Source organism: Dendrobates tinctorius, unplaced genomic scaffold, assembly GCF_039654945.1.
Source record: "Dendrobates tinctorius isolate UK_male_01 unplaced genomic scaffold, ASM3965494v1 ptg000022l, whole genome shotgun sequence".
NCBI classification, from domain to species: Eukaryota; Metazoa; Chordata; class Amphibia; order Anura; family Dendrobatidae; genus Dendrobates; species Dendrobates tinctorius.
Genome location: NW_027361690.1, coordinates 4789445 through 4808678, shown reverse-complemented (window position 1 = coordinate 4808678; position 19234 = coordinate 4789445). Strand labels below are relative to the sequence as shown.

Genomic DNA, 19234 nt, shown 5'->3' with positions numbered 1-19234 from the left:
TGGTTCTTGTTTTTATGAACCTGACAGAAACAATTACTGTACCTGTCTGTGCAATACAAGAGACTTACCTGTACTGATTGATCTTTCCAAGTAGAAACTATTTTCATTATGAAAACATTTTCTCGATCAGGAAAACTGGAAGCATTTTTATCTATGTGGATGAACAAGTGAACATCATATAAATAATTAGGATCAGGAAAGTTAAATAAATTATATATATATATATATATATATATATATATATATTAGTATTATCATGTATTACTAATTGTTTTTATGAACTAAACAACTGACTGTAATAAAACAAATATCATGCATGTTAACTCTTGAAGAGAGCATGTTAATTACTAATCTGGTTAGTATCTTTCCTACCTTCCCTATACATACAGTAGCAGTGCTCGGCTTGTCCGAGTGCTCCACCATTCTCCCCAAGAGGGCCTCAGCCAGAAACATCTGGTAGTAGCTTATTTCCCTGCTGAGGGAAAGTATTGGCAGCTGAAATTCCAACAGCCGAATACCTCTCTCGCCAACATTATTTGCCAGGGATCAGCTGGGACATCCCTATACTCATTAGATTTTTGGCCCATCCTGTCGAAATCAGTGGATTCAGCCAATTTTTATCTATTGTGCATGCTGGTGTTTAATTTAATCACAAATAGTGAAGGAACGATAAATATTTTGGGCCATTTAATTCAACTGAAACATTGAAACCACCACCCATGTAGTTTAAATGTATATAATGATTGTTAAAGGGCTTGTTCAGCCTTAGGCTACAGCCACACTATCAGTATTTATTCAGTATTTTTTCTCAGCATTTGTAAGACAAAACCAGGCAAGGAACAATCAGATGACAAGGTATAGTAGAAACAAGTGCACCAATTCTGCATGTTTCAGAGTTGGGTAGGTCCGGTCAGCAGGAGCGCAAAGACAGGAGATAAATATTGGAAATTCTTCTTTTATTGCAAGTATTCCACAACGCGTTTCAGCAGATGATTCTGTCTTCCTCATGTGGCACCTTTGCATCACCTATTATCTTCATCTGAGGCAACCAGCAGGAGCTGCATTACGCTGCCCTAACCACGCGCGGCTGGCGCTCCTTTTTGGCCGTCCTCATCCCTACTTGAATTCTGCATCTTTGACACACTCCAGGTTTGGCTTACAAATAGTGATTTGAATACTGACTAAATACTGATAGTGTGGCCGTAGCCTAAGGGCTCATTCCCACTTTCGATGAACAACCGGTTTAAATTCGGACCAATGTTATTCTATGATTGTGTGTTCATTTGCGTTTTTCTCCAGCTTGGATCGGATCACGATCAGACTGCAAATAAGTCGCAGCATGCTGTGATGGTAATCTGAAATTGGATTGCATCCCACAATAAAAGTCAAAGGGTGCGAGAAAAAAAAACACGCAGCACTCGGACCATGCAAGTGCTGTCCGATTTTTACACACCAATTGCATGTGAAAAGTCGCAATTCATATGCAGGTACAGTAAAATCACACTTACAGGTTAGAATAGAATAGATACAATACATATATACAAATAGAATGCGTATATATATATATATATATATATATATATATATATATGTGTGTGTGTCAGTGACACACACACACATACAGTTAGGTCCATATATATCTGGACAGAGACAACATTTTTCTAATTTTGGTTCTAGACATTACCACAATGAATTTTAAACAAAACAATTCAGATGCAGTTGAAGTTCAGACTTTCAGCTTTCATTTGAGGGTATCCACATTAAAATTGGATGAAGGGTTTAGGAGTTTCAGCTCCTTAACATGTGCCACCCTGGACCTAACTGTATATATGTATTTACTGTATATTACAAAGATAGAAGAAAAGCAGTTAATTCATCAGCCGCGGTAGTGTAAAATCACAGCAGGAGCCGATAGGATAGAAGAGATGGATTACATACAGTAAATACAAATAGAATATGTAGATATATAGATGTCAGTGACAAATACAATTAGAACAGTGTGTGTGCAAATTACTGTACATGTATTAATTAATAAAAGACTATTTTTTGGAAAAAAATGGTGTGGGCTCCCGTGCAATTTTCGTAACAAGCATAGGGAAAGCCGATGACTGGGGGCAGATGTTTATAGCCTGGGAAGAGAGTAATACCCATGGAGCTTCCCAGGCAATTATTATCAGCTCACAACTGTATACTTAGCCTTTACTGGCTATTAAAATGGGGAACCCTAAAAAAATTACTTAGAGTCCCCGTATAATTAATAACCAGCAAAGGCTATTCAGACAGCTGCGGGATGATATTAATAGCCAAAGAAAGGGCCATGGATACTGCCTCCCAGGTTAAAAACATCAGCTCTCAGTCTCCCCATAAAAAAAGCATCTCTAAGATGCGCCAATTCTGGCACTTAGCCTCACTCTTCCCACTTGTCCTGTAGCGATGGCAAGTGGGGTAATAATTGGGGGGTTGATGTCACTTTTGTATTGTCTGGTTACATCAAGCCCCAAGGTTAGTAATGGACAGGCATCAATAAGACGCTCTCCATACTAACCCTCTATGTGACTGCAGACTTGTGAATACTCACATCTCGCTCACTGCGTGCTTGCATTGAGGGAAGCCACGCACATCTAGTCGGCACATGACGTGTATACAAATCACCTACTTGTGGTCACGTACCTGCCACTCCTGGCACCAGTATCAGAGAATCCTGACAGTGCACAGAGCGTGTGATGTGAGGATTCACAAGTCCACAGTTGTTCCCTAAGATCAACAGGAGATCAACCCCTTTAATCTACAACTTTTTGAATCATTTCTATAGTTTCCTCTAATCACTACATGAATGGCTACCTAGAACCAAAAATAAAGTACTGAGGGTAATATAAGATAAAGATATCAAGGTAGAACAAATCCATCATTTTTTAGAGACACCACATGACCAACAAGATAAAAAACTTAAATGTACAAGACAAGATTAAAAATGACAAAGTGCATAAAAATAGAAGGCAGAGAAACATCAGCAGTATGGACAAGAGTATACAGAACTGGGTGAGAGATAAATAAATATATAAAGTGCAAGTTCACAAAAAGTGGCTGCTGAAATTATAGTAATTGGTGATGAAAATGCCACAGTATGAAACTAATTGGGTAAAAGTATTATTGTAGGTTAAGCCAACATTGGCAAATAACACATCAAAGACTGATGTATGATGCCTAAGTAGGCAAAGGAAGGGTTACACACTTGGGTTCATGCTGGAGATGTGACTGCTGCCCCTCACTCCAACGCGCATTTTACACGAGCTTCATCAAGGAACGATATAGTGGGGTGGCAAACGGGATTGATTCATCAATTAGTCTTACCCAAAATGGCTCCATACATGGAATTTCTAAAAAAAAATGCTGATTCTGCTGCGCATGCACACTTGCTCTTCCTGTCGGCGCATAGTATGATGGCCTCTTACAAGTTCCGGCAAATGTTTATGACTTCATGGATGGTTTTCCTCCATACACTGGCCGGAATTGAGTGCCCTAGCACAATGCAGCTGAGATGGAGAGGCGGTGTTGACATGTGCTGCAATCTGATTCGCCTTTCACAAACTCTGAGTGGTATATATGGGTGCCATTAGGGATGGGCAGACACACTCGCCTTGAGAGAGCACATCCGCAAAACGTGCGTCAGGGCGTTTAGTGGTATCACAGACAGAGGCCTACAGCAACATGGGTAAGATCAATTGATGAATTACTGTTCCATTTATTTTCTCTGACCTGGTGGAGCTTTACTATGATCATTTAAATGTGTTGTAGCCTGAATTTTGGTCTGTTCCACTATATATATGGACTTGATTGCCTATTTTTTTCTATACCTCATGGTACACATGGTTCATGCAATCTTTATATTTGTATGTTTATAGCTCTAATAAAGATTGATTTTTTTTATTAATTAGCTCTTTGTGAAGTGGTGTCTTTTGGATAATTTGTATCCCTTTTTTGATGTCCTTCTATTGTAGGTTTAAAAATGATGAATGGGATACCTACCCTGCAAAATGTCTGCAAAGGCAGGAAACGAGGAGCTAAAATGTTCTGTGCTCTTCCATTTTCCACGAGTAAACTCAATTTTCTCCTGACTGCAAAAAAAAAATCATAATTTAGGATTATAGAAACAGAATATAAAATATTATATTAGTATAAAGTACCAGTCCAATGTATATGAATAGTAAAATACCTTTAATCCAGCATCATTGTAACCTAGTACATCTGAGACTTTCAGATATTCTAGATTATAATATAATACAGCTGTTTACCTAGTTACAACAGGCAACAGCCCATTCTGCTTACTGCCGTTACCACTCTGTTCCCATATTCAAAATGATGCTCTCATATCTAAAGGGAATCTGTCAGCAGGTGTTTGCTATTTAATCAGAGAGCAGCACAACATGGAGCTAGAGAGCCTGATTCCAGGGATGTGAATATTACACTGTGTGCTGTAGTTTCATTATATTTAGTGTTTTATCAGCATCAAATTATGTCATGATCTGCTGTACTTGTGTGATCAGGTAGTTCAGAGGTTAATCTGGACAGCCTCACTCTGAGACTCTGGGAGGCTTTTTATAGCCTCATTGTGGGCTCACTTCTTGTCTCTTATGCTCAGACCCTTGGCCGAGTGTGTGACCCTAGTGTGTTTTGTGACTGTGATACTTTGTGCTTGCTTGGTTTTGATCCGGTTCTGTCTCTGTTACGAGTTCTGCCTGTTCCTTTTGTACTGCTCTGATATTCCCGTGTATGACTCTTTTGCTTTGGACCCGACTATTCTCTGACTGCCCCCTTGTACTGTGTTGCTATCTCTGTGCATGATTCATTGCTTACGTTTTGACTATTCTCTGCTTGTCCCCCTGGTACCGCACCGCCCTCTCTGTGAATGACCCTCCGTTTGTCTGATCTGAGTTTCCCTAGCCTGTACTCCAGAATTCCTGTTATAGAACTCTATTGCCATCTCCAGCAGCAGGACGCTAAGCCACGCCCCTGTGGTCACATGATCGTAGGTCCTGGTGCTGCTAAACTACTTTCAGTGTCGCAGGTCCTGGTGTCACAATTTTCCCTGCAGTATCGGACCCCGGGTCCCCCAGTAGTCTGGGTGAGTTATCCTGTTCAGCCGCAGCAGTCCGCCGGCGCTGACAGGATCCTGATAAATTATCACTGCCAGGCTAAATATTACATGCAGTCCAGTCAGGCTAATTTGTGTAACCCCCCACCACTCGTTGGCAGATGGCTGACTATGTACAGTGTACACAGGTAGCTGACAATCAGGGGTGAGGACAGGGTTACACAGGAATTAACATTCTGACTACTACTACAGCTACATCTTAGAATACAGGGATTAAAACTACACCAGGCAGCCAATAAGTGACACATTGCTGGAATCAGGCTCTTGTGTCCTGTGTTATGCGGCTTTCAGAGTCCATAGGATAAATCTGCTGATAGATTCCCTTTAAACGTGACCTTCACCTTATTTCCTTAACTGAGCAATATGTTTTATGATCTGTAAAGGTTACTTGGTTTTAACTTGTCATGCCTCCTGGTTGTTTTATCCTTTGACTCTGTATTTCATACAACTACAAATCTGTTTAGCTCTTAAGGTCTACTGGTATGTTGGCTTTCGCTATTGCAAACTACTAGGGAAAAACAACTCAGGTATTCAATCCAGTAAAGGCCATACCTCTGTTAAATGGCAATTGTCTATTTCTGCATTAAGCAGCTCACATCTATTCAGTCTCCTTCTTTCTTGGTTTCTAGGGACACTACACCTTCAGCTACAGTTTTGGTCAGTAGTAGAACTGCAGCCTCAGCAGAACTTCCACTGAGCTTTATAGTTCACCTGTAACAGTTTCAGCTTTTTGATTTGTTCTGAAGTCTAAACTACAGTGACTATATTTATATGTAGATAAACAGTGTATTTGAACTACCACAGGAAGGTGAGAGCTCTGATTATGAGAACTCCTCTGGAAGCAGTGGGTGGTGAACAGCTGTCTTAGAAACCAATGGACGGGAGAGAGGTGGCTGGGATCTTAAGAGTTAACTCCTCAGCCTGGAATATTACTACTGTGCACACTTGACCTAGCGCTGATTGTTGAGCTCCATAGCATTATGTACATTATTATGCAAGATAAATTCTCTCATATCAAGACTGGCAGATAAAAAGTGCAAATCAATTGTAAACTTGCCTATTTTCACGTTGTTACCTAAATAAAGTAGCTTAATAAAAATATCCCATTAAAAGGTTCTCCCTTATATTTTTCTCCTTGGTACAGCCCTAAGCCAAATCTGCTTCAAAAAGACAACAGCTATCTCTTTTCTGGTTGTTATTTGAACATCTGATTAAAAATAAATGAATAAACACCCATTTGTCAGTGTAAAGGACCATCAGGAAGAAAGTCTTTAGTAACATTTTAACATAATATGATATAATAACTTAATTCTAATTACTACAGCAATACCATAACTAGTTACTGTATATCTGCTAACCATTCTGAACAATATCTGTATTATCCTAAAAAATATATATATTAAATGACAGGAATTTCAAGGCCAGAAGTGTTAGTTCATGATAGTTCTCCAAAAAGAAAAGAAAGATAATATTTTTTAAAAAATATTTTACCTGCCAGACTCACTGCTACATTTTGAAATCAAATCCAACCTCAGCGATTTACTGACATAAAATAACTTTTTTAGGAAGTATAGAAGAGTTTGAAGGCTTATTGCATTTGTGATGGAACTCTCCACTCGCTCCTTTTTGCTATGATGTTTCTGTGCTGCGAGAGAATATTTTGCAGACAGTTCAATCACTTTCTTTGACAACAGATTATGTGAATGTTCTCCAGTCATGTCATGGTTTATTTGATTCCACCCTGGTAACATCAAACACAAGTGATCTATGCCTGATATCACTCCAAAAGTGACAGATCCTTGAAGCTTTAGGATGTCTAAATGCCGAATGCAAAAATTGTCCAGTTCTTTGTCTATACCCCAAGGTAAGAGACAGGAGAGTATGAGTTTTGCTGCATCAGTTACCATGTTAACATCTATTTTGCCTGAAGACTGTCTCTTGTTTTTCTTCGTGCTTTTGAACTTCTTGTGTCTTTTGATGCCACTACTACTTTCTTCAACTAGTCTGCTGATAGTTTCTTTAGTGGTAGATTCAGAGACTGGTCCATCAGGTCCATCCATCTGATACAATGATCCGGCAGTTTTATTTCGTTTTAGTGTCAATGGTCTCTTTTCAGAGGAACTCTTGGCTGTTTTCAGTGCATCATAGCTATGGAAAGAGTTTGCTGACTTTAGTCCATTGGCTTGAGAGGACTGTAAAAGTTCTAAGACTTTCTCCAGGTCAAATAGAAGTAAATGTAGACTGATGTTGTAAGTAGATCGTACTGGTAATACAGTGAAAGGGCTGGAAGAGTAGTTGGAATTCACAGCCTAGGATGCAAATAATTGTAATTAGTTCATATTACATTTATGTAAATCTTCACATGTAAAAAAAATATTAAAGAAATGTTCCTGGACTTTGATATTAATTACCTCTCCTCATTACTAACACTTCCTATTCTCTATTTCCAGGCACTGCTTTATAGTTTTTGTGAATGGTACTGCAGTTTTTTGCAGCTAAATTCCATTAAAGGAATACCTGACCAAACCCCTATAAAATGTAAAGAGCGATACATGATAAACTAAAAAGGGAAAGTTGTACCTGCCGAAATGCCACATTCTTTTCCAAAATCCATAATTATCATTCCCTCCTTAGGATAGACTGTCCATAGTAAAATCTTGGAAACATATGCTTTGCTTTTTCAAATGAGAATTGTTGAAACTTCGGTGACATATAATAGTAGCACAGAATTTGTGAATTTACAGCTGTATGGATCTTTTTAATGATTTTCAATGACCAAGTCCTGTTTCACATGTTAATGGCTCCGGTACGTGTCAGTTTTCCAACATACCAGAGACACTGATACACGTAGACCCATTCAAGTGAATGGGTCTATGCAGATGTCAGCATGTTCTCATGGACCTTGTGTCCATGTTGGAAAGAAGTGGCTACCGTAAGCGCTGTTCCCTTCATGTGGTGCTGAACGCGGCTGTCATTCTCCCTGCTTTGCCGGCAACAGCGCGAGCAGGGACGAATGAGTGAAAAAAAATGACGTGGGGTCCTCCTTATATTTTGAACCAACCTGCAAAACTAGCAGGTGCGGGCTGCTATTTTCAGGCTGGTAAGGGGCCATATCATGGCCCCCCAACCTAAAAATAGCAGCCCACAGCTGCCAAGAAAAGGCTCATCTATTAGGAGATCGAAGGATTTGAGATGGGATTAACAGTGTAATAAAGGTGGAAAAAATGTGTGGTATATTGTTTCATTAAAAGATTTTATTCTTACTGTGTGTGTGTTTATTTAACCCTTTTATTACTGTAGGATTAGTAATGGATCAGTGTCTTATTGACACCTCTCCATTACTAAGCTGGGCTTAATGTCACCTTACAATAGTAAGGTGACATTTACCCCTTATTACCCCACTTGCCACCCCTACAGGGCAAGTGGGAAGAACTCAACAAAGCTCCAGAATAGGTGCATCTAAGAGATGCACCTTTTCTGGGCAGCTACAGCTGCTGTTTTTAGGCTGGGGGCCCTTACCAGCCTGAGAATAGCAGCCCTCACCTATTAGTTTTGCCGGGTTGGTTCAAAATATAAGGGGGACCCCATGTCATTTTTTTTCATTCATTCTTCCCTGCTCGCGCTGTTGCCGGAAGAGCAGGGAGAATGACAGTCGCATTCAGCACCAAATGCAGGGGAACAGCACTTACTGTAGGGCTACTTCCCCTGCGACCGTCCTTGTGGTACTGATGTGGCACACGGGCTGCACATGTGTTCCACACGTAGAACACACATGGACACACAGACATGGATATCTCCGATACCGTGTTTTCCGGTACGGAAATTTCTGGACGTGTGAAACCACCCTTAAATGAAGACAATTATAATATTGGCATTCAATAAGAGTAAGATTTCAAGTTAATTCTGTAAAATCAAAGTTGTAAACAAGATGGCCTGCTGAATTACCCCCTAAAATCCATTTATTTGAGTCTTTAATTCCGCAGTATTTTTTTCATATTGTTCTTAGCTTTCATTTACAGAGTTCAGAATGCATTTTAGATTTTCATCAAAGCAATTTTACTTTATATTTAATTACATTACTATAATTACTCTAAATTTCAGAAAATATAAAAAAATAAGTCATCCATAGGGATGAGCGAATGTGCTCGGTGATACTCGGATATCACTTGAGTATCTGGGTGCTTAGATATGCTAGTCACTGGTTGAACATTTGTTGGTGCTTGGATTTGAAGCTCGAATCCCTGTCTCGCATGTTTGGTACCTGTTACACAGCCAATAAACATGCTGGTATTGCCTGCCAATTACGTTAATGCCTTAACCATATTGTTAGTGGCATTACTGTGATTTACTGGAGGCATTACCTCATCAAAGGTTAAAAAGGGCAGGCGCCGCCATGCATGGCTCACTGACACCAATTCACAGCTCAGGGACAGTTGCGATTGGAGGTAGAGAGCAGCTATCCAGACCTGAATGCACACAGTTCAACTAATCAGTCCTATAGTGTTGATACTGGTGCTGATTATCAACCATCACACTAACAGTCTTTCTAAGGGCTAATCCTTTGCTATGCTGTTTGTATCAGAAACATTCTGCATTTAGCCTAGGAATAGTTGCAAGAGCAGGGAGAGTGGCAGAATATAGCCTCTAGGCAGGGCTTAGGGCTTTACAGACCGTTGCTAAATATATAGCTGCTGCATGTGACAAAAAATTGTTTATATTGTCCTCCATAGAGATTAACGTGGTTAGTGTTACATTACAGTGGTATATAAAACTACCAAAAGCCATTGAAACATTTTTTTCTGGATTCAGGTAGTTATCCAAACAGTGTAACATGGTTAGTCTTACATTACGGTGGTATATAAAACTAAAAAAATTGAGAATTTTTTTTTCTGGATTGAATTAGTTATCCATACAGTTTAATGTGATACATTACAATGATATCTAAAACTCCAAAAAATAGTAAAAAATTGTCTTTCTGGGCTGAATTAGTAATACAAAGAGTTTAATGGTGTTAGTGTTACATTACGGTGGTATATAAAACTCCAAAAAAATTCAAAAAATGTTTCTGATTTCAATTAGTCATGCATAGACTTTAACACACTGCTTAGTGTTACATTATGGTAATATAAAAAAAATCTCCCAAAATGTTCAAAAAATTTTCTGTATTGAATTAGTCAAAAAAGGTGTTTAACATGCTTGAAGTTACATTCCGGTAGTATATAAAACTCTGTATTGAATTAGCCATCCATAGAGTTTAACGTGCTTTGTGTTAAATTACAGTGGTATTAAACTCAAAAAAACACTTGTGCTTTGTGTTAAATTACGGTGGTATTAAACTCCAAAAAAAACACTTTGCCTGCTGCAGGTGACCATTTTTAATTAAAAATAAACTTGTTTACCAGAGAGCTAGCAATTGGAAAAAGCACAAGGCGTGCAGTAAGGGACAGGAAAGTGGAAGTGCTAATAATTGTTCATGCACACTCCAGGGACATGGGGTAGGTGCGACTACATCTGTTGCTGGAGCACAAGAAACACGCCCATCCACAACACATAGCTTTCTGTCCCACTTTGCAGGGAGGCACAGGACACCACTTCTGAAGCCACACCAGTTCAAACAGGTGGCCAGTTGTATGCTTGCCAGCACCCCCAGTCTTCTACATGGTCCAGTATCACCACCCAACAGTCTGGATCGCTTAATCCACACCCTGATCATCTTTCCTCCCTCCATGTTGAGTTCCAGAAAATCAGTGATACCACACTAGGATACTCTGAGGAGCTGTTTACAACACCATTTTTTTTTATTGTGGCCTCTCACCCTGCATGCTCCAAGAGGTACAGGAGGAGATGCTGTGTAATGATGGATAAAACTTCCATACCTTGGGTTATATTCACACGTAGTGTTTTTGCTGCATTTTTGCAAGTTTGCATTGCTTTCAACGGTGACAAATACATGCACTAGGAAATGTAATTTTGTAATTTTAACATTTTACTACCTTATCTGGCCAAGTGTTGTGTGAGACACATCCTGTTTAATTTATGAAGGAGGGACTCTGAAAGTCTCAAAGTTTTTTTTTCAGGGTCATCAATCAGCCCCCATTATTTGTAGAGGGTCATCATACAACCCTTACTATAGTTAGACAGCCAGCAGTTGACCCTCACTCAACAGTTTTGGAGGGGCAGTAGGCAGCCCTCACTAAAAGTCTATACTAATTCTCAATCTGCTCATGCGCCACCCAACGTGCGCAGAGGACCAGTGCAAGAGCACACAGAAGAGGAGATCATAAACATTGCGCTTGTCCTCTGGGTATGGTGGGCGGCGCATATGCAGATTGAGAATTAGTATAAACTTTCAGATGCAACCAAGCATGCACCATCAGCCTCATTTTGTGAGACTCAATTTTTGGGGGGCATAAAATAAAGTACTGCGTATGCACAAGTATTTAAAATAGAAGACAGGTCACTGATGGATCAATGACCTGTCATTCAAACAAAAGGCAGAGAGAGGGGCCAGATCAACAAGAAAAGAGACTGCCCATACTGCCGCCCCATAACCCACTCCAATGCATGAAGACATGCTTACAGCAAAATATTAAACACTCATTACACAAGAACCACAAAATGGATTTATTTACCTCAGGTATCATTTTAATCAGTATTAAAGTATCAACGTGGCCCTGTATTTATATAGCAGCACACTGCTGACAGGTTCTCTTAATGGTCGCTAGTAAGCTGCCAAACAGGCAGATCTCTTCAGCGACGCAGCAACAATCCAGCGATCCTCGGCGGTCGTTGTTACCTTTTCATACAGCAGCTTTTCTGATCGATTCCAGCCTGTGTCCCTGAGTTCTGCGTCGCCAACGAGGTTGCTCGTCAGGTCAAACACAGCGATGCGTGCTGGCCAGCGGGACATCGACGATGAAAAAATGGCCCAGGACATTCGAGCATGATCAGCGATATTCAGCGGGGGGGGGGGTGGTCGCCGCTGCATGTCACATGTAGCGTGATCGCTGTTGCGTCACAAAATTGGTGACGCTTCAGCGATCTCGCTAGCGATCTCGCTATGTGAGACGAGGGCTTTATTGTCATTGAACACAGCATGTCAGGGGCTAAACAGACAGAATCAATGTTATCTCTGATCATGGCCTAGAGGAGGAACCCAGCTATTAGAAAACAAAGCAGCCACTGTAAAGGCCCCGTTACACATAACGATGTCCCAGCGATCCCACCAGCGATCCGACATGGATGGGATCGCTGGGACATTGTTAGGCTGATCACTGGTAAGCTGTCACATAGACAGCCCATCCAGCGATCAGGACCAGTGAGCAAGCTGGTTACTAATGTAAACATCGGGTATCCAGGAGCCGCGGCTCCTGGATGCCCGATGTTTACATTAGAAACCAGCGTCGCTGAACGCTGGTCTCTCGCTGCCACACGCAGCGATGCGCGCTGGCCAGCGGGAGACCAGTGATCAAAAAATTACCCAGGCCGATCGAGCACAATCAGCGATACCCGGCAGGGGGGCCGGTCGCTGATCCCCGTCACACACAGTGATCTCGCTGGCGAGATCACTGTGGCGTCACAAAATCAGCGATCTCGCTAGCGATATCGCTGTGTGTGACGGGGCCTTAACTATCCATGGTCTCCAAAGTCATCATATACAGTACCATTGAACAAAGTCTCTTAGCGACTTAGAAAATAAGGCTCATTGGAAGTACAATAACTATGAGGTTATTTTTTTTTTAAGTTTCGCACAAATATATTTGTGCATAGCATAAACTAGCAATAAAGTAGGAACTTTTCTTTCCCTATATTATAGAAGGGTTGTAAACAAGAGATTTCTAAAACCCAGTCTACTTAATCTGTCATCATCATCATCACTCATTCACGAACAGGAGATGAGGTACGGAACCAGAGTTTGAGAAAGTATTATAGTCAGAAGGTCTAAATCATGGAAAGCAGCCACTGAATCTGGAAACAAATATTAGCAGAAGTCAACAAATCAAGAATGAGCCAAACAAAAAAAATACAGTAACTAAGGGATGATCAAACCCAGCCTATATGAAAAGAGGGTGATCACGGAGCATCAGGCTTTCTGACAATATTTCTTCATTTACAGATTATGTCTACTGATGAAAAGTGATACCAGACCGGTGCTCTATATTGGACATATACCTCTGATGGAAAATGTAATGTCCTACTGGAAAAGCATATCCCTTTACTGTGGGAAATGCTGCTAAGTGCCTCCTATTGTAAAAATGTATAAAATGCAAGACATGTTTTTGTACTGAATAGTGACAAATAATATAGAAACAAATAAACAAGGCTCTATGGATAAATATTCAACTTTCCTGGCTGATAAATCAAATGAGGACCAAAATATAATGTGAACAGAGCTTAAACTGATCTGCATCCTGTAGAAAATAAATAATATACTAAGAAAATTAGTCACAATTCACACTGTTTGAGATTAGAATTCATGTACAATGCTGTCAATATGGGTTACAAGTCAGCCTGTTCTGTGTCCACAAAACATACATGGCTCCTGAGTCACAAGTTGGGGGCCTCTGCTGTAAATATTTGCTCTCTAAAATGGTCAACATTCTCAGTAAATTACAGCAACTTACAAATAAGAGTTAAAATAATACATTAAATCCTAATATAAAATTACTTGAGCGGACTATTATCCCTCATCATTTACTGAGTATATATTACCGTGTATGCAAAATCAACTGTTCTGTTCTATTTCTAATGTTATCGCCAGTTTAGCAGTTACTTAATAAATTAATTTTATTGTTTGCCACTTGCAACTCCGCCATAATATTCTACATTATTCATAAGTGTAAGGCCAGGCACCACTCAAATAAAATATAACACTGAAGCAAAAACTTCCAAACTTACAGAATGTAAGTTTTATAGACTCTCCAAAACCAAGCTTTGCCAACTATTGGGTCCTGACTATAATATGTTACCTCTAACACATCAGCTGCATTTCGTATTTTCAGCTCTAGCAGTTTTAACCATAGGAGTTATATTCGGCTATCTTGACTCACAGTAGTAGTGACTTACAGATGCCTGCATGAACACAAGTTACTTGCCATTGCCAGCAGAGTTGACAGTTTTCCTGGATGTCACCAGTTCCCCCTGCAGCTATAGTCACAGGACTCCTCCTATTGTGAACTATTCTTTATAGACTTGAAACATAACCGTTCTCAAAGAAATTTCTTTCAAGATTATTATTGAATGCACAGAGAGCAATCACTCAGGAAGACAAATACCCTCCTTATTTCTTCTTTAAAACTGAACACATTTTACTCAACTCTGTTGTTGATATATTGGATGTAAACTTTTTTGCTTCAAGAGGACCTTGGAGAATTTCCGCTTTCATGACTGAGGCAAGGCTGCGTGCTGTGACTTTATATTTATGTTCTCATGAAGCTTTAATTGACTTCTACTGTTTGCACATTTAATTTAAGATTAAATTCTTATATTTTTTATAGTTCTGATCATCAAAAATACTGTCAAGCCATACTTATGGCAAAACAATAATTACAGTTTTAGTAAATTTACTTACTTTGCTGCATTATAAAAAAAGAAAAATGCATACTACTCATAACTGAGAAAATGGAGCTGGGCACATGTATGTATTATTTATATATTGCCATCAATAGAACTCTGAGCCATCAAGTCATAATTTACACAAGATCTCTAAGGTTGTATGCACACTGCGTTTTTGTCACGTGGTTGTTTACTCTGTCTTTCTCTTTGTTGTCTTATTATAGTAGTAAGACTAGTGTCTTGCTACCCAGCTCACTATCTAGGGCTAAGACCCAGAGTCAGCAAGGGCTTAGGCACGTGACGGCGCACGGGGGGGGAATGATGTGCAACCATGTACTCTTTGAGTACGATCACTGAGCCAGTTATGAATCCATCTAACCGTAGCCTTGTCAATCTCATACTTGGTCATTTTTTCAATAAGGATAGTATGAGAAACTTTATCAAATGCTTTGCTGAAGTTGAGATATGCTATATCTACTGCATTTCCCAGATGCACCCAGTCAGTGATTCCATCATAGAAGAAAATTAGATTAGTCTGGCATGGCTTGTATGCTACAAACCCATGTTAGCTCTGGTTGATTACGGCACTCTTATCCAAGTATTTACATACATGATGTTTAATAATTTGTTGAAAGATCTTTCCTGGTAAAGAAGTAAGGCTCACTGGCTTATAATTTTCTGGCTCCATCATCTTTCCTTTTTTGAAGATAGGGACATTTGCACTTCTCCAATCTTCTGGGACTTCTCCTTTTCTCCAGGAATTTTCAAAGATTCTGGCTAGTGGTTCTTCAATTTCTTCTGCTCTCTCTTTCAGTACCCTAAGATGCAATTCATCGGGACCAGGAGATTTAAATTAATTTAAGTTAGCCAAGTGTTCCCTCATGATCTCTATGTTTATAGCTAGTGTGGATTCTTTTAGTTCTTCAATGGCACCATGAAGATCAGTTGATGTAACAATTGCTTTCTTGCAATGCAGATGCAAAATTGGAATTTAGAAGTTCGCCTTCTCAACATTATTGTTAACCATGTAACCCTTTTCATCTGGTAAAAATCCTATAACATCTTTGACTTTCTTTTGCATTTGACATACCCCAAAATCCTTTATTTACTGCTTTTGGTCTCCCTTGCAAGCCTCACTTCATTACTGGCTTTAGCTCTTCTAACGTTTGCCCTGCATTCCCTGCAGACAGCATTCTATTCTTCTTTAGATATGATACTGTTAAATCAAAATTATGTAAACAATGCTATTTGAAAAACTTTTCCAAAATCCTTAAAAACCTCTTTTTCGCTTCAGAAAGTGCTTCAAGTATTCGAAAACTAAAAGAGGGAATGTTACCTGAAGGAGTTTCCACTTAATCATTTTTGAGAACCTCAAAAAGCTCCATTTGTACATAGCCTAAGGATATAGGTGTACATAGTAACATAGTTATTAAGGTTGAAGGAAGACTTTAAGTCCATCTAGTTCAAGCTATATCCTATCCTAACCTGCCCTAACATATTGATCCAGAGGAAGGCAAAAAAACCCATGTGGCAAACAGTATGCTTCACATTGGGGAAAAAAATTCCTTCCCGACTCCACATATGGCAATCAGACTATCTCCCTGGATCAACGCAATATTATGGAAACTAGTGTATATACCCTGTAATATTATACTTTTCAAGAAAGGCATCCAGTCCCTTCTTAAATTTAAGTAGGGAATCACTCATTACAACATCATATGGCAGAGAGTTCCAAAGTCTCACTGCTCTTACAGTAAAGAATCTGCGTCTGTAATTATGCTTAAACCTTCTTTCCTCCATTCGTAGAGGATGCCCCCTTGTCCCCGTCACAGGTCTAAGAGTAAAAAGATCATTAGAAAGGTCTTTGTACTGTCCCCGCATATATTTATACATTGTAATAAGATCACCCCTAAGCCTTCGATTTTCCAGATTAAATAACCCCAAGTGTAATAACCTGTCTTGATATTGCAGACCCCCCAGTTCCCTAATAACCTTGGTCTCTCTTCTCTGCACCCACTCCAGTTCAGCTATGTCTTTCTTATACACCGGAGACCAGAACTGTATGCAGTATTCTAAGTGTGGTCGCACTAGTGACTTATATAGAGGTAAAATTATGTTCTCTTCATGAGCATCTATGCCTCTTTTAATGCATCCCATTATTTTATTTGCCTTTGCAGCAGCTACCTGACACTGGCCACTAAATGTGAGTTTGTCATCCACCCATACACCCAGGTCTTTTTAATCGCTAGTGTGACTCCGGCCTTACTGGAGCAGACACTCGTCTGGCTTTCAGAGGACATGACTTGCTGCAGCAGTGCTACTCCTGCACTGACACTCCCCTCATCTGCCAACTTATCAAACTTATTGGGGTGTGCCAGATCAGAACTAGCCTCCCTGGCACTCTTCCCTCTACCCCACCTTCTAACTGTCACCCAGCTGGCTGCTTCACTGTCCTGCAGCTCCAACCTAGCATCCCCCCCTCACCCTCATCTATCCCATTGAGCATCTGCTCAGTGAGCAGAAGACGCCTTTCCATATTGTCTATGGATCTCAGTGTTGCCAGATGCACATTTAGATCCAGTATCTGGGCTTCCAAATGCACAATGAGCTCACATCTCGCACAGCAGTATGCACCCTCGACCGGCTGTTCAAGGATTTCATACATGCGGCAAGACGTACACTGGATGGAATTGCAATAGTGGAGCCCATCCGAATGGAGATTGCACCAGACAGAAATGATAAGCAAAAATAAATAAAAAGTATTAATAAAATATAACAGTAATTCAGTAATACCTCCCTTGGAAACTCCCTGAATCCAAAGTCACTGAATCACAAGTCACACACTTACCACTGTTCGCACTTACACTCAGGTCCCACTCAGCTCATTCACACTCGCTCAGGCAGAAGATTAAAAGAGATTTTTTTTTCCCCTTTAACCAGCAAACCACCCTGCTGCTCAATGCACTTCCAAAAGGAGTACAGTGTCTTTTAGCTGACATTTTGTAGAGGAAACTGAGTGGAAACTCCAAGGCTATGCATTTATTACATTTTTTAATGCTGTATATTTTCATTCTTCCATAATGGATGTAATTTATAGCAAAGTTGATGAAATTTATAGAAACTCATGCCCACTGTTCTTTTTCTATGATGCGTAAACTGACCTGCGATGCACTTTTTAAATCCACAACTTGGCAATTTTGGTGCAAATATGCTTTTTATTTGTAGATTTCCCCCAAAGACTTAAATGATGAGGAAAGTCTACACATAAAAAAATGCACATGTGTTTTAAGTGCATTTCCACAGCGAAAACACAATGAAAATGCATTCAATCTGCACATGACTTTATCGATAAAGTTTTTATCAAAGCTAAGGTAGCATATGTGCAGAGTCTTCTTGTTAAATTTTCAGAGCTGAAGTTGAGCAGAAATTCAGTTTTTACTGAGTTTTGAGACTTGGAGATGATTTTGGAGAGGTTCTACTCATTTTTTTCTCCAAAAACTCCTTAAAATTCACCGTGTGCACATGACCTTAAGCTATCATTTCACTTGGTATTTACAGTCTCTATGGATTGGATGCGGAATATGAGGACTATACAAATGAAAGCAATTCTTTCACCTGGGAAATGCTCTTTATCTGCAGATATTGGGTTAATCTGCAGGTAAATAGAGTTACAATACAGGACCACTGACTTACTGAAAGTGAAACAAGGAAAAATTAACATTAGTGGCTATGTGTACACGGAGTTTTTCGAGAAATTTTTGGAACAGAAGCTAAGTGGAAACTCCAAGTTATTGAGGAGTTTTTTGATTTTAAGGAGCTTTCTGATTATATGCTCCTGGCATTTTTCAGAGTTTTTGGTGTAGAAAGCGAGAGTAAATGCTACAAATTCTCTTGAAAATGTCAAAATTACTCAAAAACTTGGTGTTTCCATTCAGTTTCCGCTCCAAAAACTCAACAAAAAGACTCTGTGTGCACATAGGCTCTGAAAGTTTCCTGTCAATTTCAGCTCAAATTCTGCTCCAAAATACTCCATGTGCACATAGCCAGTGAGTACTTGTTTAATCAGTATTTTGTATCTGTTTTGCCTCTGCCTTTATCACACAGGCCTGCTAAGCCTTGTAGTGCATTAGTAGTGTTGGAAAATTTGGTGACTTTTTTTTCTCTTTCCCCAACAGTTTTCAGTGGTACATTCCCTCATCTATGGCAGTGGAGTGGTCAGAAAAGCACAGAAAAAAAGTTAAATGACTTAAAGGCTATGTGCACACGCTGCTGTTTTTGCTGCGGTTCCGCTGCGGTTTTGGCAGCAGCAGAACTGCAGCAGTTCTGCAGTCAGTGTACAATAGCATGTTATCCTATGGGATTTACATTCTGCTGTGCACATGCTGCGGATTTTTAACTGTGGAAAAGCTGCGGTTTTGAATTCGCAGAAAGAAATGACATGTCAATTCTTTTCTGCGGATTCTGCTGCGGTTTACCATCTCCTCCATTGTAGAGATGATAAACCGCAGGGAAAACCGCAGGCCAATC

At 39.8% G+C, this 19234-nt stretch overlaps 1 protein-coding gene across 1 annotated transcript in view; it reads right to left on the bottom strand.

Moving 5' to 3' along the window:
• WDR72 (WD repeat domain 72) overlaps positions 1-19234 on the bottom strand; it is a 587636-nt gene that overhangs the window by 148732 nt on the left and 419670 nt on the right. The window contains exons 15-17 of the mRNA XM_073568404.1: positions 6644-7461; positions 4027-4115; positions 69-151 (exon numbers count right to left, since the gene is read on the bottom strand). Coding sequence (XP_073424505.1) covers positions 69-151; positions 4027-4115; positions 6644-7461 — 990 coding nt within the window. The remainder of the gene's footprint in view (positions 1-68; positions 152-4026; positions 4116-6643; positions 7462-19234) is intronic.